Genomic DNA, 21,947 nt, shown 5'->3' with positions numbered 1-21,947 from the left:
ACCAACTTCATTTATGGTAGTCAACTTAAAAGTCTGATGGCAGCAGGGAAGAAGCTATTCTTGAATCAGTTGGTACGTGACCTCAGACTTTTGTACCTTTTTCTCGACGGGAGAAGGTGGAAGAGAGAATGTCCGTGTTGCATGGGGTCCTTGATTATGCTGGCTGCCTTTCCAAGGCAGCAGGAAGTGTAGACAGAGTCAATGGATGGAAGGCTGATTTGTGTGATGGGCTGGTCTATATTCGCAACTGTTTTTAGTTTCTTGCAGTCTTTGATTTGATTTACTATTGTCACATGTATGAGCACACAGTGCATTGTTTCTTGCGCACTATACAGAAAAGCATATCCTTCATAGAGAAGGAAACAAGAGGGTGCAGAATGTAGTGTTACAGTCATAGCTAGGGTATAGAGAAAGATCAGCTTAACGCAAGGTAGGTCTGTTCAAAAGTCTGATGGTAGCAGGGAAGAAGCTGTTCTTGAGTCGGTTGGTACATGACCTCAGACTTTTGTATCTTTTTCCCAACGGAAGATGGTGGAAGGGAGTCTGGGGTGTGTGGAATCCTTAATTATGCTGGCTGCTTTGCCAAGGCAGTGGAAGTGTAGACAGAGTCAATGGATGAGAGGCTGATTTGTGTGATTTATTGGGCTACATTCATTACCTTTTGTAGTTCCTTGTGATCTTGGGCAGAGTAGGAGCCATACCAAGCTGTGAAACAACTAGAAAGAATGCTTTCTATGATGCATCTGTAAAAGTTGGTGATATGCAAAATTTCCTTACTCTTCTGAGAAAATAGAGATGTTGGTGGGCTTTTTTAACTATAATGTTGGCATGGGGGAAGGCGGGGAAATCAGGAGAGATTGTTGGTGTCCTATTGTACTTTGTTCTTAATATAATCTCAGATGGTAACAATATAAAGTGAAGGAAGGGGGGAATTCCTGAAGCACAAACAAGAGAACTTTCTCAAGCAGTGTATTTCCAACCCAACCAGGAAGGAAACTGTGCTGGGGAATGAATTGGAACCAAAGAGAGCATGTTTCAGTGGGAGAGGATTTGGGAAACAATGGATAATCAAAAGTAAAAATGCTTAATAGGAAGAGTGCTAACTTCTGAGAGTTGAAAAGAATTTTAGTTCATAAGAACATAAGAACATAAGAAATAGGAGCAGGAGGAGGCCATCTAGCCCTTCGAGCCTGCCCCGCCATTCAATAAGATCATGACTGATCTGTTGTGGCTCAGTTCCACTTTCCCGCCCTCTCCCCATAACCCTTAATCCCCTCTCTTATCAAGAACCCATCAACCCGCTTCTTAAAAATATTTAGCGAGGCAGCCTCCACCACTTCAACGGGCAGAGAATTCCAGAGATTCACCACCCTTTGAGTGAAGAAGTTCCTCCTCAACTCCGTTCTAAACCGCCTCCCCTTTATCTTGAGGCTGTGCCCCCTAGTCCTACTGTCTTTTTTGAGCGGGAAGAGTCTCTCCACCTCTATCCTATCCATCCCATTCATCATCTTATACGTCTCAATGAGATCTCCCCTCATTCTTCTAAACTCTAACGAGTACAAGCCTAGTTTATTCAGCCTCTCCTCATAGCTCAATCCCCTCAACTCCGGTATCAGCCTAGTAAACCTCCTCTGCACTCCCTCCAGGGCCAAAATATCCTTGCGCAGGTGCGGCGCCCAAAACTGCACACAGTACTCCAGCTGCGGCCTCACCAATGCCCTATACAGCTGCAGCAAGACCTCCCTACTTTTATATTCAATCCCCCTCGCTATGAAGGCCAGCATCCCATTCGCCTTCCTGACCACCTGCTGCACCTGCAAGCTGGGTTTTTGCGACTCATGCACAAGGACCCCGAGGTCCCTCTGCACCGTCGCCTGCTGCAGTTTTTCGCCACGTAAGTAATAGTCCTTCCTACCATTCTTCCTACCAAAGTGGACCACCTCACACTTGCCAACATTAAATTCCATTTGCCATTTCCTGGCCCATTCGCCCAGCCTATCTAGATCCTTCTGCAGACTCTCCACACCCTCCGCACAATTTGTTCAGGTGGACAAAAATTGGTAAGCAAAATAGCAATTGGACAATGAAAGGCCATCAAAGAAGAAATGGTATGGGAGCAGAGTAGTCACTACTCTCTGGAATGTTGCTGTTTATTGCAAGGGGAATGGAATATAAAAGTAAGGATGTTTTACTACAGGTGTGCAGGGCATTGGTGAAACCACATCTAGAGCACAATGTACAGTTTTTGTCGCCTTACTTACAAAAGGATATAAATGCATTACAAGTAGTTCAAATAGGGTTCATTCGACTGATTCCTGGGATGGAGCAGTTATTTTATGAGGAAAAGTTGGGTCTGTATCCATTGCAGTTTAGAAGAATGAGAGGTGACCTTATTGAAATTTATAAGATCCTGAGGGAATCTGAAAAAGTGGATGCTGAAAGGATGTTTCTCCTTCTGAAAGGGACCAGAAGAAGTGGACACAGTTTTAAAATGAAGAGCCTCCCAGTTAAGATGAAAGTGAGAAGAAATTTCTTCTTGGGTTGTGTGTCTTTCCAAAGGGTGGTGGAGGCGGGGTTATCGAAAACTTTTTTTTAAGGCAGAGGTAGATAGATTCTTGGCTAATGAGGGAGTCAAAGGATATTGGAACTAGGCGCAATGTGGAGTTGAGACCACAATCAGATAAGCCATGATGTAATTGAACAGCAGGACAGGTTTGAAGGGCCAAACAGCACAGTCCTGCTCCTAATTCATTAGTTCACATGTAGGTCAAACCCTGCACAGTAAAACCACCTCTACTCTTACATATCCTCAGAAAAGCACATTGTGTTAGTGAAATCATTTGTCACATCAATCACCCATAATTTTTCTGAAAGGGATTGCTACTCTAGTTCCATTATATCTTATGAAATCCTATGAATGTCAAGAGGAGATTGTTAGATTCTTTCTTGCTTACACTTGCATACAGATCTGACCATCCTATTATAGAAAGGATATTATTAAACTAGAAAGAGTGCAGAAAAGATTTACTAGAATGCTACTGGGATTTGATGGATTGAATTATAAGGAGAGGCTGGATAGACTGGGACTTCTTTCCCTGGAGCGTAGGAGGCTGAGGGTGATCTTATCAAGGTCTATAAAATAATGAGGGGCACAGATAAAGTCAGCATCTTTTCCCAAAGGTAGGGGAGTCTAAAACTAGAGGGCATAGGTTTAAAGTGAGGGGGGAGAGATATCAAAATGTCCAGAGGGGCAATTTTTTCACACAGAGGGTGGTGAGTGTCTGGAATGAGCTGCCAGAGGCAGTAGCAAAGGCAGGTATAATTTTGTCTTTTAAAAAGCATTTAGACAGTTACATGGTAAGATGGGTATAGAGGGATATGGGCTAAATGCTGGCTGTTTGGGAGAGCTTAGTGGTAAACACTGGACTGCATGGACAGTTTAGGTCAAAAGGCCTGTTTCCATGCTGTCAATCTCTATGACTCTATAAATGTTACTTGCCACTGATCAGCCCAGGGTCTGAAAGTTGTCCATATCCTGCACACAAGCAATGAGCTGATTCAGCATCTGGGTGGTTGCAATGGTACAGAACACTGCGACCATCACCAATCACCCTCACTCCTGACATTATTAATGGAGGGACAGTCGTTGACCTATATGGGCCTGGGACACTCTCCCTGAGGATCCCTGATATCCCAGGGATATCCTGGGATCACTGGCCTCCAACAACCACAACCTCTGAGCTGGGGGGGGGACTCCAATTTTGCTGACGCTTCACTTGGTCGAATGCTACAAGGATCAGTCACTCTCAGCTCACCCACAAAATTAAAACAAATGCCAATCACTCTGGATGCTGGAAATCTGAAATAAAAAAAACAGTAGATTGTTGCAATTTAGCAGAGTGATCCCACGCTGCCATTTCCAATTTATATTTCACCCAAAGGAATGGACTGAGAACACTTGTTAAAAAAGAAGTTCAATGGTTTTGGTTTGAGAGTGGTAAGTTCTTAAATAACTCCAATAGCAATTAAACAAAGTTGCATTCTTGTAATCTTTTGGATCTTTCTGTTCAATGTCCCTTTCGCTGCTGTCCCTGTTGGGGCAGAGAGAGAGAGAGAGAGACCTACACTAACTTTCCCGGAGTTTATGGTCCAAAGCGGGACCAGTTGGTACTCACCGGTTTTAAACTGAATGCTGGGGTCATCCCGATCCTTCGACTCTTCCAGCAGCATCACGTACAAAATGCCGAACGAGTTCTGGATGCCGAAAATGGAGCCATTGCACCAGGTGGCAGCCAGCACCACCAGCCAGCCGAATCCGCCTTCGGGGAGCCCGGGCTGGGGTGCCGGAGCGGCGGGGGAAGGCTCCGGGGAGCTGCCCTTGGCTGGGCAGCACACCTCCAGCTCCTGGACTCCCTCCTCTGCCTGGTTCTCTGGCTTCACCAGGTCCATACTCTCCCCTGTCTGCTTGAGCTCTGCTGGCTGGCCGTCCATTCCCCCTGTGTGTGTGTGTGTGTGTGTAAGAGAGAGAAACACAGTGACAATTACTGGCGCTTTACACTTATTTTCAGGCTGATTTGCACCCAATCATTTCACATTCAATGTTTTCCTTTTAACCTCCCCCTTGTGTTTTTGTTTGTGTTTAACCAGCAGTGGACTGCAGAGAGATGGGCACAGAACAGAGGCGATGTTTTCTAAATCAACATAAATAAACAACTCAAGTGTGAACCTGCTTGTTGTCCGCTTGTTGTCTGCTGCCAGAATCAGTGCTAGACCACCAAATCAATCCGTTTCAGAGAAATGTAATTCCCGGACAGCAGACAAACAGCACAGACTCCGCCTCCCCTTCCCTCTCCAATCTGAACACTTAGATAGAGAGATAGAGAAGGGTTGTGGGGGGAGAGGGTTGGGGGGATAGATAAATAGAGAAGGGTTGTGGGGGGGGGATAGATAGATAGAGCAGGGTTGTGGGGGGAGAGGGTGGGGGGGGGATAGATAGATAGAGAAGGGTTGGGGGATAGATAATGACTGTCCAGATCACACCAGGATCTGAACTCAAAGAATGTCGAGGCTGCAACTCACTCACTCCGTGCTGACGTCTCAGGATATTCGGGAACAGGAACTAAACGCGATTAAAGTTAATGGGAACCAACAGCTCCAGAAAAGCACTCACACACACGTGGAGAGAATTCCCTTCCGCCCCCCCCCCCCAACTCACTTTCTGTCCCCCTCTCTGCTCTCAGCATCCACTGTGCTTGCTGCTGGGGTTTTGAGGCAGCTTAAACCTGAGCACAGCCAATTCTATCAGTCACTCAGTTCTCCCCTGTTGTGGTCAGAGCTCCCAAACAACTTGGATCTCTATCTCTGTTCAGGTACCCTGCCTGCTGACGACCTAATCTTGGTCTGGAGACACACATCATCTTCCTTGGCCGTCCTTTCACCTAGCTCTTCGTGAGGCTCTCTCATTCTTCATTACCAGGTTAAAATCCAACAGGTTTATTTGGAATCGGGGGCTTTCAGAGGGCTGCTGCTCCTTCCACCCGGTGAGCTGGTGTTGTGAGACTTCTTACTGTGCCCACCCCAGTCCAACGCCAGCATCTCCACACCATTCTTCATAGAATCAAAAAATAGAATCCCTACGGTGCAGAAGGAGCCAATTTGGAGTGGACCTGGAGTTGGCACGGACCACAATCCCACCCAGGCCCTATCCCCGTAACCCCACATATTTACAGTTAATCCCCTGACGCTAGGGCCAATTTAGCATGGCCTATCAACCTAACCCGCACATCTTTGGACTATAGGACTATTCTCCTGCTTTCTCCCTTTACCCCCTTATTGGTCAAGAACCTATCCATCTCCGTCTTAAAGACACTCAATCACTCCAGAGGTGACCGGAGCATCCAGAGGAAACCCATGCAGGCACAGGGAGAATGTGCGAACTCCACACAGACAGTGACCCAAAGCCGGAATTGAACCCGGGTCCCTGGTGCTGTAAGGCAGCAGTTCTAACCACTGTGCCACCGTGCTGCCCACTGTCTACCTCAATCTCTTTCACTAGCAATCTCTCTTATCAGCAATTACACTTTCTAAATCATGAGTTCTTAACATGTGCCCAAGAAGTTCCAGATGTCCGATTTTCTGGCTGCACTCGTTCCAAAACCAGAAAACTCTGTCCAAAGTCAACAGATCTTGGAAAGCATGGTCCACCCCACACCCACTACAATCCCCGTGGCGGTGGGATGGGAAAACTCCCAACTGTCAAAAACTGAGATGGAGAAGAATTTTTTTAGCTACAGGGCGGTGAATCTGTGAAACTCATTGCCACAGAAGGCTGTGGAGGCCAGGTCACTGAGTGTCTTTAAGACAGAGATAGATAGGTTCTTGATCAATAAGGGGATCAAGGGTTGCAGGGAGAAAACAGGAGAATGGGGATGAGAATCATATCAGCCATGATTGAATGGTGTAGCAGACTCGATGGGCCAAAATGGCCTAATTCTGCCCCTATATCTTATGGTCTCTTCCTAATTTTGGTCTGCAGACTTCTGTGGGTCTCAGATTTCTGATAGGTACACAAGTGTCGGGAGTTGGCATTGCTCAGTTGGCTGGATAGCTGTGACGCTAACAGCACAGGTTCAATTCCTGTATTGGCCAAGGTTATTCATGAACTCTTCTGAACCTTGCTCCTGGCCTGAGGTGTAGTGAGCTCAGTCAGTTCTCCTTCAACAAAGAGGGAGAGCAGCCCCCTTTATGGGAGGAGAGCTGACTGGCGGTGATTTAACCTGAGGGTCATTTGGCCTCTTTTAAGGTAATCCAACTTTCATGGGACTCAAACCCACAACCTTTGAATAGCTGACTTGCCAATAGTTCAAAGTCTGATGCACTATCCATTGAGCCACAGAGCCATGTTTTGGGACTATGGTGACTTCATCTTACTTTACAAGTGTTTAGATTAGGAAACTAGATTGAAAGAATTGATAGTATGTATGCCACTGCAAACATTTCAATAAATAATTCATAATAAATGTGTATTCCCATAATAATAAAAAACTTCTGTAGGAAAAGTGGTCCGCTGAGTCTAACAACAGAAGTTAAAAGTAGTATTATGGATGGGTGTCACAATGGTTAGCACTGCTGCCTCACAGTGTTAGGGACCCGAGTTCAATTCCAGCCTTGGGTTATTGTCAGTGTCGCATTTGCACATTCTCCCCGTGTCTGTGTGGGTTTCCTTCGGGTGCTCCAGTTTCCTCCCACAAAGATGTGCAGGTTAGGTTGATTGGCCGTGCTAAATTTCCCCTTATTGTCAGGGAGATTAGCAGGGTAAATAAGTGGGGTTATGGGCAAAGGGCCTGTGTAGGATTGTTGTCGGAGCAGGCCCGATGGGTTGAATGGCTTTCTTTTGCACTGTAGAGAAATAAATTCTATTAGGTAGTGTTAAAGATAAGGCCCATTAGAGGCAGAGACAGGAAAAAAAATATAATTAGGGACTAAAAAATAACAAGAGATATTAAACACTTTATTTATTTTCACGGAAGAAGGCACAACAACATTTGGAAATAGTTAGGGAGCAAATGTGCAGTGAAAATGAGAAGCAGAAGAATATTACTGATGAAGAAATTAAAGGGCCTTAAAGTTAACAAGTTCCCTGGGCCTGATGGTCTCTATCCTAAGGTTCTAAAATAGGCAGCAGTGGAGATACTGATTGATCTGGTTTGGATCTTACAAAATTGCAGAGATTTTAGAATTGCCCCCATGGCTTGGAAGGCAACAAGCAAACCCAACCATTCAAAAAAGAGGGACAGAGAAAATAGAAAAGTATAGACCAGTCTGGTAAGTAATTCACCTCCTTTGGCAGACCAAAATCTGTCCATTATCTACAAGATACAAGTCAGGAGTTTGAAGGAAAATTCTCAATTTTCCTGGATGGGCGCAGCTCCAACCACACTTAAGAAGCTTGACACCATCCAGGACAAAGCTGCCTGCTTGAATGGCACCCCATCCATCACTTTAAACAGTCACTCCCTCCACTATTGATGCACAGTAGCAGCTGTGTGTATCATTTGTGAGATACACTACAGCAACTCACCAAGGCTCCTTCAACCACAGCTTCCAAACTCATGACCTCTACTACCTAGGAGGACAGGGTCAGCAGATGCATGAGAATAACACCAACTACAAGTTCCCCTCCAAGCCACACATCATCCTGACTTGGAACTTGTTGCCATTCTTTCACTGTCACTGGGTCAAAATCCTTGAATCATAGAAGCCACAGGAAGTGCAGCAGGAAGCCACTCAGCCTATTGAGTCTTCACCGATCACAATCCCACCCAGGCCCTATCCCATAACCCCATGTATTTACCCTAGCTAGTCCCCCTGACACTAAGGGGCAATTTAGTATGGCCAATCAACCTAACTCACACATCTTTGGACTGTGGGAGGAAACAGGAGTACCTGGAGGAAACCCATACAGACACAGGCGAATGTGCAAACTCCACACAAGCAGTGACCCAAGGCTGGAATTGAACCCTGGTCCCTGGCACAGTGAGGCAGCAGTGCTAACCATTGTGCCACCATATATTCTATCTGATGTGATAAATATTGCTCCGATTCTGTAAGGAGACGCAATATAGGTAAGAATGATCTCTTTTGAGGGGTTAAAATGAACTAAGAGATCTGATGACTGCAATGCCAGTTTAACCTGTTCAAAGTTTCTTTCTGATGCCCTTTTTAGTACCGCCACTGGTTTTTCTTGAGCAGCATTTGTAGAGGTGCCAACAATGTGGAAAGATTAGGAATAAATCTTCCACAATTATTCACCATTCCCAAAAAAAATCAATTCTGGTACATTTCTAAGGCCCATTGTTTCCTTAGTTGCTTTTAGCTTCTTCTCCATGAGATGCAGCACTTTTTTGTTCCTAAGTGCATTAGAACATACATATCTCCCTTTTTTACCTCACTCTGACCTTCTTAAATCTCTTTGAAACTTCTCCAAGATTTGACAGATGCTCTTCTGTGGATGCGGTGCACAATCTAGATAGACAACCACCTTCGATCGGACCAGTAGTAAACTTTCCATCATGCGCTGGGTAATTGCACACACTAATGAGACTCTGAAGGGTTAAATATACTGGTATAATCTGATTTGGGTATTGATTGTAACAAATTCTCTCATTGCCTCATCTAATTGTTGGTATGCAAGTTTAGTATAAGTTAAAACTGCTAATTTGGAGTACAAATCTTGAATTCTTGGTATTGGATGTCAATCCAGTTTTGCTGCTTGATTCATACTTAATTTGTAGTCCCAACATAGCCTAATGGTTCTATCTAACTGAACCACTAGCACAATGGGAGCTGCCCATTCTAAAAACTATACAGGCTTGATGATGTCCAATTTTTCCCATTGCTTGAGTTCAGATTCAATCTTCTCAGGCAAGGCATAGGGTACAGGTTGGGCTCTGAAACATTTTGGTGTGACCATTGTTTTTTGCTGTTCCTGGTAGGCTCTGCTTAACCTTGCATTTGCTGAAAATGTGCCCTTCCTATTGCAGGCTAACACGTAGCTTCCCTGAATTTACATGTTACCTGGGAGTGATCTCCACACTGATAGCGTTCTTCATAACTCCAGCTCTATGGACCAAGTTCCCTATACCCCTGCATTCTCTTTTGTTCCACGCCTCTTTTCTCCTTATTTTCTGGGCTGTTTTCTCTGGCACTTTGACTATCAGCAGTTTCCCACCAAACTTGGTGGACCTTGCTTGCTTGAATGCTCTGCAGCTCCTTCAGCCTTCCCCCCACCCCACCCCTCACCCAACCCCTCACCCCTCACCCCACCACCACCACCATGGCACATTCTATAGCCTGGGGCAACATTTAACACCTTCTTTAAAGTAATCTCTACCACCGCTAATATGTCTATTCATTAGTGTCACAAGTAAATTTACATTAACACTGCAATGAAGTTTTTAATCCCCCAGTCGCTGCACTCTGCTGCCTTTCGGGTACACTGAGGGAGAATTGAGCATGGCTAATGCACATAACCAGCACGTCTTTCAGACTTATTTCTTACGCATAGCTGTGTTGTTAACACCTCAGACTAGCCTGTCTCTCAACATGTCGTTGAGTCGCACTGTTCAACCATTTGTCTTAGGCATGCCATGAATGTTGCTATCAACATCCCCAGGAATCAAATTAAATTTCTATCAATGTATTATCACTGAGGGTTTCAGGTGATAATGTCCCTTGACAAATTTGCTTGATAGAGCAGATGCAGCACAGTTTCGTTAAAGGGAAGTCGTGTCTGACAAATTTACTGGAGTTCTATGAGGATGTGTCTAGGGCGGTGGATAGAGGAGAGCCAGTGGATGTGGTCTTTCTGGATTTTCAGAAGGCGATTGACAAGGTACCTCACAGGAGGTTATTGCAGAAGGTCAGGGGACAGGGAGTTGGGGGTAGGGTGTTAGCGTGGATAGAGGATTGGTTGTCAAATAGGAGGCAGAGAGTGGGGGTTAATGGGTGCTATTCGGATTGGCGGTTGGTGACTAGTGGGGTGCCCCAGGGGTCGGTGCTGGGGCCTCAGCTATTTACCATTTATATAGATGATCTGGAGGAGGGAACCGAGTGTAGGGTGTCGAAATTTGCTGATGACACCAAGATTGGAGGAAAGGCAAATTGTGCGGAGGGTGTGGAGAGTCTACAGAAGGATCTAGATAGGCTGGGCGAATGGGCCAGGAAATGGCAAATGGAATTTAATGTTGGCAAGTGCGAGGTGGTCCACTTTGGTAGGAATAACGGTAGGAAGGATTATTACTTACGTGGCGAAAAACTGCAGCAGGCGACGGTGCAGAGGGACCTCGGGGTCCTTGTGCATGAGTCGCAAAAACCCAGCTTGCAGGTGCAGCAGGTGATCAGGAAGGCGAATGGGATGCTGGCCTTCATAGTGAGGGGGATTGAATATAAAAGTAGGGAGGTCTTGCTGCAGCTGTATAGGGCATTGGTGAGGCCGCAGCTGGAGTACTGTGTGCGGTTTTGGGCGCCGTACTTACACAAGGATATTTTGGCCTTGGAGGGAGTGCAGAGGAGGTTTACTAGGCTGATGCCGGAGTTGAGGGGGTTGAGCTATGAGGAGAGGCTGAATAAACTAGGCTTGTACTCGTTAGAGTTTAGAAGAATGAGGGGAGATCTCATTGAGACATATAAGATGATGAATGGGATGGATAGGATAGAGGTGGAGAGACTCTTCCCGCTCAGAAAGGACAGTAGGACTAGGGGGCACAGCCTCAAGATAAAGGGGGTGCGGTTTAGAACGGAGTTGAGGAGGAACCTCTTCACTCAAAGGGTGGTGAATCTCTGGAATTCTCTGCCCGTTGAAGTGGTGGAGGCTGCCTCGCTAAATATTTTTAAGACGCGGGTTGATGGGTTTTTGATAAGAGAGGGGATTAAGGGTTATGGGGAGAGGGCGGGAAAGTGGAACTGAGCCACGACAGATCAGCCATGATCTTATTGAATGGCGGGGCAGGCTCGAAGGGCTAGATGGCCTACTCCTGCTCCTATTTCTTATGTTCTTATGTTCTTATGTTCCACAAGCTCCTCAAAAAGTTTGGAGTCAGGGGCACCTTGGGAAGTCAGGCGCACCAGCAGGTTTTAGGTTGGAACCCGGCAAGTTATTAATAGGGTTACTCGCTGCTTCTCTTCCCCCAAAGCCCTGATTCCATTGGTCTTAAAAAAGTAGCTCAGGCATTTGACACACTGCACCTACTGCTCTGTGCCAGGGTCAAACGGGTCCAAAAAGAGGCATTTTGACATTCACAAACTGCTGAATGAGTTTGCTTCAGAAAGGCTACCACACAAGGTCTGCTCTCCTGATTTCTTCTTATTGATAAGTGCTCCCGACTGGCAAACTGGCATCTTGATGACTACCTGGGTGCAATCAATGATATGCTGGATGTGGGGAAGCGTTGCAATCACCACAAAGCCTCTGACCTGGTAGGCTTAATCTGTCCTTGGTCAGTCATCAGTTTGACACAGCCGTGCACAGCTGACTGACAGACTCTGCAAAGATCACCTACAAGATCTGTGGGCATACAAGTTAAGGGTGACATTGGGAATCATGGAAATGGCACTGACCCGTCCATGGAAGATGCTGTAGTGTTGGAAATCTCAGAGAGAAGTCACAAGACTGAAAACTCCAAATAAGATGAAAAAACCTCCAAAGAAAGCAGTGAAAAAGTTCACAATTCTCTAGTTTAAGCCCTCACCAAACTCTCAAAAACTCCTCCCAACTCAGCCAGCCTTTGCTCCTGTCCCCTTTGAAACAGCAAATAAAACAGCAAAAACAAGTTGCCTGCTTGTGTAAAAACCACACAGGCAAAAAAAAAATCCAGATCCTCCAATTCAGCTTCCAAATTGTCGGTGGGTGCACGTTAGATTCACACTCAAGCCCACCAACCAAAATACAGAGTGAGTGTGCAATGACACCAGGATGTGTGCCCAATGTCTTCACACACTTCTGGCTTAGACAGGTGCCTTTCCAAGTAGCATAAAATTCTGCCCATCATGTTCCAACCTGTCTTCATTTAAGACGACCCTTACAACACTTATTTTGACCAAAATTTCTCTCATCATCCCTTTTTTGCTTAACGTAAGTTTTCCCCCATGCCCCGATGTGATTTTTTTTGTACATTAATGTGCTACATAAATGTAAGTTGTTGTTGTTGCCACTGATACAAATGTTGAGGCAACCCTGGTAAGAGAATAATGGGAAACTTTTTGGCGAATTTTCCCCCTCAACTATGGAATGTTCATCATTCAATAAGTACTCCTTGAACCTAGTGAATGCTAATTAATATCATGCCTGTCTACTGCTGGAATGTGTCTGACAGGTGAAGCTAGGATGCCCTCATGTGGTTGCACATTCCACCAAATATCCAGACACAGAAATGAAGGGGCCTCTTGCCATTTTGTAAGTTTCGTCATGCATTTCACTCAACACCACGTTCAAGTGTGGTACGTCTATGTAAAGGTGTCACTTTCCAACCAAGTGCTTAAGGCAGTAAGCCCTGCCAGGCTGATACATTACAGCTTGAAATTTAGGCAGGTATTGTACAGGGTTTACAGCAGTGTAAATAGCTGAATAAACAAATAAATGTGTGAACTTATGTGCAGCACAGGCTTGAATTATTGATAAATGCTGCTGGTGGAAAAGTCTCCCGAGTGTGTTGTATATCAATGCTCTATTTCAAATAGCTAGTTCATTCATCTTCAATAAAACTCTTGGCAGCTTGTCTTCCAACTTTGACACTGTTTTTGCTGTGGTACGGAATATTCATTATAAAACACATCTGGTTATAAGTGGTACAATGTAATCAGATGCATACTATGGTGAAATGTTCCGTAGTGTAGCATATAAAGTATCAAAAGTTAGATGATAAGCTGCCAGGAACCTTATGTAATTCTGGTATCAATTATCATGGTGGCGAGTGATGATACAAGTAAAACAAGTATCATAATCCTTGATAATTATGATTCATGATATTATTTTAATTGTCTATAATAATGTTATACTTCAAATGAAGCAAAAATGAGAGATGACTACAGAATGGCTGCAAATTGGGAGAGGGGAGTGTGCAGTGGAACCTGTCTGTCCTCGTGTACTTGTTGTTGAAGGTAAGCATGCAGTAGGCAGTAAAGGAAGTCAATGGCAGGTTGGCCTTCATCGTGAGAGGTTGAATAGAGGAGCAGGGATGTGCTGTTGCAATTATACAGGGCCTAGGTAACGCCACGCCTAGAATATTGTGCGCAGTTTCGGTTTCAGTCTCTTTTTCCGAGGAAGAACGTTCTTGCTCTCGAGGGAGTGTAACAAAGGTTTACCAAGCTGATTCCGGGGGAAGGCAGGGTTGACGTAGAGGAGTGATGACTAGGTTAGGATTGTTTTCACTGGAGTCCAGATGAATGGGGGGTGGGGGTGGGGGTGGGGGTGGGTGGAATCTCATAGAAAATTCTAACAGGACTAGGCATATTCTCGATGATGGGAGTGTCCAGAACCGGGGGGGGGGGGGGGGGGGGGGGGGTCTTGGTCTGAGGATTCAGGGTAGGCTATTTAGGAAGGAGATGAGGAGGCATTTCTTCACTCAAAGAGCAGTGAGCCTGTGGAGTTCATTACCACAGGAAGTTGTTGAATACATTCAATGTTTTGGCACCAAGAGGCGGCTGGATATAGCACTTGGGGCAAATGGGAATCAAAGGTTATGGGGAGGAAGCAGAATTAGGCTATTGAGTTGGTCAATCAGCCATGATTGTGCTAAATGATAGAGCAGGCTCGAAGGGCCAAATGGCCTCCTTCTGCTCCTATCTTCCATATATGTATGATTGCATAATTATGATCATAGAACATAGAACATTACAGCGCAGAACAGGCCCTTTGGCCCACGATGTTGTGCCGACCAGTTAAAAAACAACGACCCACTAACCTAAACCAATCCCTTTTCGTCCATAAACCTATCCACGGATCTCTTAAATGCCCCCAAACTAGGTGCATTTACAACTGCAGCAGGCAGGGCATTCCAATCCCTCACCACCCTCTGGGTAAAGAACCTACCCCTGACATCTGTCCTATAACTACCCCCCCTTAATTTAAAGCCATGCCCCCTCGTGCTAGCTTTCTCCATCCGAGGAAAAAGGCTATCACTGTCCACCCTATCTAAACCTCTAATCATCTTATATGTTTCAATAAGATCCCCTCTTAGCTTCCTTCTTTCCAACGAAAACAACCCCAAATCCCTCAGTCTCTCCTCATAGGACCTCCCCTCCATACCAGGCAACATCCTGGTAAACCTCCTCTGCACTGTCTCCAATGCCTCCACATCCTTCCTATAATGTGGGGACCAGAACTGCACACAGTACTCAAAGTGCGGCCGCACCAGAGTTTTGTACAGTTGCAACATGACGCTGCGACTCCTAAATTCAATCCCCCTACCAATAAACGCCAAGACACCGTATGCCTTCTTAACAACCCTATCTACTTGATTCCCAACTTTCAGGGATCTATGTACACATACACCTAGATCCCTCTGTTCATCCACACTATTCAAAGTCCTCCCATTAGCCCTATACTCAACACATCTGTTATTCCTACCAAAGTGAATTACCTCACACTTCTCCGCATTAAACTCCATCCACCACCTCTCGGCCCAGCTCTGCAACCTGTCCAAGTCTTCCTGCAAACTATGACACCCTTCCTCTCAATCTACCACACCTCCGACTTTGGTGTCATCAGCAAATTTACTAATCCACCCAACTATACCCTCATCCAGATCATTAATAAAATACGTCATGTACAAATAAATACTATATCACAAAATGCAGGTCTCCTTAATTTAGAAATGTAAGGTCTACCACCTTCAAGTCCATAGATCACTTACCGTCAGGTTGAATTCCTTAAATTTTCAAAACATTTTTCTACCATTGATGAGATTTATAAGATAAGGAATTAGACTGTCTTAATCTGTTTGTTCATGTGCAGGCAATATTTTAGTGGTCTCAATTTTGGATAATGTCCATCCAGAGGTTATGATTACTCTCCCAATCTAAGTAAATCCCAAATGCTCTTCTGTTTCTGCTACAATTCATCACATCCATGGAATCTTGAATAAGCATCCAGTCATCTTCCTTAATTGAAGTTTTCTTCTCGCACTAACACTCCTTAAAATAATCACTTTAAGCTCTTCCTCAAAAAGCATAATTTAATTCCACTATTCTTTCCAACTTCCTAGAATGTGCCTTCCTTTGCAACTATTGTCCCTAGTCAACGTTCTCTAGAATAGTTTCTTCCCCTAATTCAGTCCTAAAACTGCTTTGGTTAAATAGACGAATAATGCCCTTTGTGCCAAGTTCTTATTACCCACAATCACTCCTCTGAATTCAACATCTCGTGACAATAATTCTGCCGTAACAACAGCTTTATCTCATAAATGCATTGTAAGTTACTTCATGGAAGAATAATGCAGCAAACCTTAAAAAAAACAAGTTCTGTACAAATGGCAATGTGCTAGTGAAGAATTTGTAATGTAAAATTGGCTGTCATGTTTTATTCAACAGTACAATTACATTTTGTACTGTACTACTATATTGCCTGTAAAGTGCTTTGGAATGCTTCTGTCATGAGGTTATATAAACTGAAAATCTCTGTAGGAGAGTAGCAAAAACTGACAAGCCACTTGATTGAAGAGATGTGTTTGGAATTCTTCCTATTACACTTGAATTTTGTGCAGGCATATTTTAATTTTGTTATATGATCTTCTAGCGAGTTCAACACTGAGGTTGTTGTAATTATGTGCTTGTTAGAAACAACAGACTTTGGATTTTTAGGTTCAACTAAGGGAAAATTCAAGCCTCCTTTCTTCAGAATTTGGGACTGGGCAATGGAAGACCCTACATCTATCCCAATCAGTTGGAAGAGATTCCCTGATATCTCGTGATCACATTCAAAGATGTGAAGTGTCCCGTTGCCATGCAAGAATTGGTTTGGTTCTATCCCAAGCCTTGGGGCAGTGTCCTGTGACTGCATTCCAAGATAACAAACTTTCCATTGCCATTTAAGGACAGCTTTGATTCTGACCCAAGTATTTTTTTTAAAAATCCATTTACTCCCATAAAGCATTGAAAAGGGCTTCATAACCCACAAAATGGTGGGGGGTTTTTTGCCCGAGTAGTCAAGGCTGTACTTGAATATTGCATGTGAAAGACAGTATCTCTCACAATGCAACACTCCATCATACCTTTATTTCTTTGACTGAAATCTGATGAACTCAAACAGAAAAAGCTAGGTAGCGATGTGCAAACATGCCAAGAGTCTAACCACATATCTTCTGGATAAAAGAGATTGGTCTATGCATCTGTAGGAACAAAAAAGATATTTTAAGGATGCAGAGAGATTTTTTTTTTGTAGCCATTTCTCATCACTTCTTGGTTTTTGTTTTTAGTAAGCTTTCATTCCTCATGCCTCAGTACTTTTTAGATGTCTAGGTGTGGCACTGGGCCAACATATCAGAACTCTTTTCAGTTGCTACTTTAAAGGTGACAGCTACTTAAACCTTGATTTCAACAAGAGTCATGAGGGAGTTTGAGTACTGAAACTGTCAAAATTGTTTCTGGAAGCTATTTCCCTTTGGTAAAGTTATCAAGACTGACTATGATTCTCCCGATACTTCCAAATTTGACTATGGTCATTTTCTATCAAGAAATTTGCTAAATGTAAAAACTAAGAAAAACACATTTAACTCAACAAAATGTTTGCATTTGAATTGAGCAATAAGTGACAAAAGGCTTGAATTAATCATAAAATGTAAATCAAAGCTAAAGTATGGACGATTTGATTTTTTTTCCCTAAAACTAGAACTTAATCTCTGGCCAGAAATAATTCCGTTACAACAGAAGATAAATCGGTCTTACAGAAATATTGATTTATTTGGTTTGGAAACTCCAAAGTTTTTCTTTTAAATGGAGCCTACATGGATCATAAGTTTTGTTTCTCGAATTTGGCTAAGATCAAGTGTAGTATCGACATGCTGCAATTGGTTGAAGTCATTAGGTTACAATTTAGCTTCATTTGAAGCAATTTTTAAAGCAGCATCTCGGCCTTTTGGCTAAGATGCAAATAAGATCAAGCCTTGGAGGAGGAGCTATACCTACTCCAAACAGCTTGGATCATGTAGATCAAGCCCAAGACAGGAGGTGAGAGCCCTGTCTTGTCAGCTTGGATCGGGAATGTCCCAACTAGTTGGGACTCTGAATTGGCTTTAATTTGACTTGATTGGATTGGAATAAAGTAAACAAAAAAAAAAAATTGGCTAAGATAAACATGAGATGTTTCACTTCAGGTATGATAGGTAGAGACCTTTATCAAAACATTTATTTAAGAATGTATTTAACATGTATAGTAAGAAAACTGGCAAGAACTCTTATCAATTACAAACAAGAAACCACCATTATAATGTGTAACCCTTAACAAATATATCTCATGTTCTCCAATCAAACCAATCCTGTAGACAAAAGACTTTTTTCACAGGTTTAACACAGCAAAGGCTGCTCATGCAACTCTGGACTTGAGACCTTTGGATGAAGTCTGCAGTTCTCTAGATAGAACAGTTTGAAGTCAGGACACCTTCCCAAAACACCAAGGACTCTAGGCAAGCCTTGCTTTCAGTTAACCAGCAGAATAGCGAGAGTGGACAGCGATTCAGCTTGATGCCCTTCTAGAACTAAAAACTCCAAACTGAAAATGAAAAACTCCTTTCACCTGACCTACCTACCAGTTTTTAGTGGTCACAAATGCATTGTCACAAACATCCCAGTAAAAATAAACAAACCCCTGTTTAAGCAGCAAAAGACTCTTGTAGACAGCAAAACAATGAGAAAAACAAACTGAAAAAGTTTGCTTACAACTACAGAGTACATGATTTAAAAACATATATCTTAAAAGATACACTAACACTTGTGACACTTGAAGCTTCAACTTTGATGCAGCAATTTACTCACTTTCGCTTGTGCACTAAAAATGGGTCAAGAGCAATTATTTATTTGTTGTTTCTGATGAATGTACAGTTCAGCAAAATTAAGATTTTGATGCTAGGTTACATAATGCACTAACACATCATGGGGAAAACATGTTTAAATAGAACCCACCAGCAGATGAGAGAAATAACTTGTTTCAGGATTAAAACACAATGCTGCAAAGAGATTTGGGTGCCCTAAAAAAAAAACAAAGCTTACATACAGCTACAACAGTTAGGAGGGCAAATGGCAGGTTGGTCTTGTGTGTGTTATGGCTCATTTTACAATAAGGAAATTTTACTATGTGTACAAGAATTTGGCATTACCTGGAACACTGCACAATTTCAGTTTCCTTGTCTAAAGGAGAGACACTGAAAAGATACTTGCCTTGGAGATGGCAACATATGAATTATAGGAAATAAGAGCAGTTGGCCCTTCAAGCCTGCTCTGCTATTCAAATAGATCATGGCTGATCTCTTCCTTGTCTCAAATCCACCTCCCTGTGTCCCTTTAAATCAGAAATATATATTTTTCCTTCTTAAAACTACTTAATGATTCAGATTCCACCACACTATGGATTAGCAAGTTTATCAAATTCACCACCCTCTGCAAGTACTAGTTCCTCCTCATCTCAAGTTTTAAATCTATTGCCTCTTAATTTATACTGGTGACCTCTTGTTCTAGATTACCTTAGTTTACATTTACTTGTCAACCCCTTTTAGTATTTTACATACCTTCATCAGATCCCTTCTTGTCCTTCTGAACTCTAGTGAATCCAAGCCTAATGTGCTACCACTGTACTGTCCCCTAGATATAAATCTAAGTTATATAGCATCAGGTGGGAAAGTGGAAGAAGATCCAAGACCAATTATTTTAAAAAGACTTAGAGGCCAAATTGCCCACACTTCTGCTATTTCCTACATCCACCAACATTTGCTTGTAAAAATGCATTGTCCTACTTCCCAATAGTTTAGAAATTAGAATTTCAGTTAGCATTAACTTTTCCAATAAGTGTCAAAGAAACACCATAAATCTTGGTTTGTCTTCCGAGGTTAATACATTAAAATTTACAAAAGCAGTGGTAGATTTCTAAAAATAAATGGTTCCCCTTCCCAATTGTTGCATTGCACAAGTGAAGTTGATGACCTATAGGACATAACCCCTTAGGTCACGTTTCTAGCACACCAAAAGCCCAGAAGTCAATTGTTAATTGGAGGGAAACAGACAGGAAGGATGAGATTATTCTATTTGCTTATTAATCACGAGAGTCAGACAAATGACTAGTGGTCCAAAGGGCCTATACTAAGGATCATAGAATCCTACAGTGCAGGAAACCATTTGGCCCACCAAGCCTACACTGAGAACAATCCCACCCAGGCCCTATCCTCATAACCCCACTTTTATCCTGCTAATCCCCCTGACACTAAGGGGAAATTTTAGCTTGGCCAATCAATTTAACCCACACATTTTTGGACTGTGGGAGGAAATGACACCAAATAGGTTTCCCTATTGACAATCACCTAAATAGATCCACTGCCATGAGCATGTTAGCTTGGTACATACTCCTGCAAGATAAAGGAATATTTTGTGGAGATATGTGGTAGAACTAGTTGGGTTTCTGGCTGTTGCTATTGTCCCTGACGAGAACACAGGGTGAAATAAGTGCAAGATACACTCCCTCATTTCCGGTCAGGCACAACTTTGTCAAATGGCAGTAACGTAGCGGACAAGGGTTTTATAATAAAATTTGAGACCCTTTCCCTTGTCTCTGTCCAAGTTGCATTGCTCTCCTTGGCCTAGTATTATCAGGTCCCAAGGTTCCCTCCCTTCCCCTTGCAGTGAAACAGCATCAGCCTGACCGAAGCAGCAAGACTGACTTTCCTCCTCACTAAACACAGGATGCAAGTATTTTTGGCTGGCAAGTTGCAAGACTACATTCTTTTGGCACCTGCTTTGTAGAGGATGATAATGAGCAGGCATCATACCTGCTTGATAGGCATTAAGGAAGATTGCCAAGATATGTAACAATCGAGTTTAAAATGGAGAAAAATGCCATTTTATATGGTATGAAAGGTTCATAACAAAAATCTTGTACAACATCTGCAGCAAAAATTGAATTGCTAAAAACTTGAGTGCAATTACAAAATGACTTGTAATAAATTGGTGTAGTGGATGAGGAGGGCTGTTGTAGGTTGCAAAAAGACATCAATAGGATGCAAACTGGGCCAAAAATGGCAAATGGAGTTTAAGCCTGATAAGTGCCAGGTGATTCATTTTGGTAGGACAAATTTGAATGTCGATTACAGGGTCAATGGCAGGGTTCTGAGGAATGTGGAAGAACAGAGTGATCTCCATATCCACAGATCTCTGAAGGTTGCCACTCAAGTGGATAGAGCCATGAAGAAGGCCTATAGTATGTTAGTGTTTATTAATAGGGAGTTTGAGCCATGGGGTTATGCTACAACAGTGCAGGACCTTGGTGAGACTGCATTTTGGAATATTGTGTGCAGTTCTGGTCACCTCACTATAAGGATGTGGAAGCATTGCAGAGTGCAGAAGAGATTTACCAGGATGCTGCCTGGTTTGGAGGGTAGGTCTTATGAGGAAAGGTTGAGGGAGCTAGGGCTTTTCTCAGAGCGGAGGATGAGGGGTGACTCATAGAAGTTTAAGATGAGGGGGATAGAGTAGATGTTCAGAGACTATTTCCTTGGGTGGATTTAGCTGTTACTAGGGGTCATAACTATAAAAAGGTTCATGGTGGGAGATCCAGGAGGGATATCCAAGATAGGTTCTTTACTCTCTGGTTGGGGTGTGGAATGGACTGCCTGCTGCGATAGTGGAGTTGGACACTTTAGGGACTTTCAAGCAGTTATTGGATATGCACATGGAGCACACCAAAATGGTAGGGAGTGGGATAGCTTGACCTTGGTTTCAGAAAGTTTGGCACAACATTGAGGGCTGAAGGGCCTGTACTGTGCTGTACTGTTCTATAAATGACTTGTAATACAAGTATCTCTACTATAAAACATTAAGACATTTCCAACATTGCTTTTTCCCCTGTGCCCCCCTCCTCCCAGATTTTGTCACGATCAAATTCAGGTTAAAAACTTTTCCTTTATTTGCTAGTGCCAATTTGTTGCAAAGGCAAAAATCTAAATCACAAGTTTGTTTCCAGAAAATTAAAATAGAAATACTGAATGCACTCAGCACTTCAGGCAACATTTGTGGGAAAGAGTTTAAGTACAGGTTAAATAAAGCTTTCTAACTTTTCTGATAGGTTAAGTGGAAAGAATGGGGAAAGTGGAAGATGGGACAGATTAAAATGGCAGCAGTCAGTCGTGCAGGGTCAAAGAATGGAAGCAAAAGAATATAGTGTCTAGGAGTTAAAAATGGCAGAAAATGATAAA

General features: G+C 43.2%; 1 protein-coding gene across 2 annotated transcripts in view; it reads right to left on the bottom strand.

Moving 5' to 3' along the window:
- Positions 1–4,887, bottom strand: part of slc16a2 (solute carrier family 16 member 2) — a 98,106-nt gene extending 93,219 nt beyond the window's left edge. Inside the window, exons 1-2 of one of the 2 annotated variants that reach the window (XM_080187913.1) lie at positions 4,727–4,887; positions 4,176–4,496 (exon numbers count right to left, since the gene is read on the bottom strand). In XM_080187913.1, coding sequence (XP_080044039.1) covers positions 4,176–4,491 — 316 coding nt within the window. In that variant the 5' untranslated portion in view covers positions 4,492–4,496; positions 4,727–4,887. Of the gene's footprint in view, positions 1–4,175 lie in introns of both variants that reach the window. The other variant, XM_080187911.1, reaches the window with a different exon arrangement.
- Positions 4,888–21,947: the final 17,060 nt, after the last annotated feature.

Source organism: Carcharhinus amblyrhynchos, chromosome 4, assembly GCF_965287045.1.
Source record: "Carcharhinus amblyrhynchos chromosome 4, sCarAmb.v2.hapA, whole genome shotgun sequence".
In the NCBI taxonomy this organism is placed as follows: Eukaryota; Metazoa; Chordata; class Chondrichthyes; order Carcharhiniformes; family Carcharhinidae; genus Carcharhinus; species Carcharhinus amblyrhynchos.
Note: the sequence above shows the minus strand (reverse complement) of the source record. Positions and strands in the feature narration are given on the sequence as shown.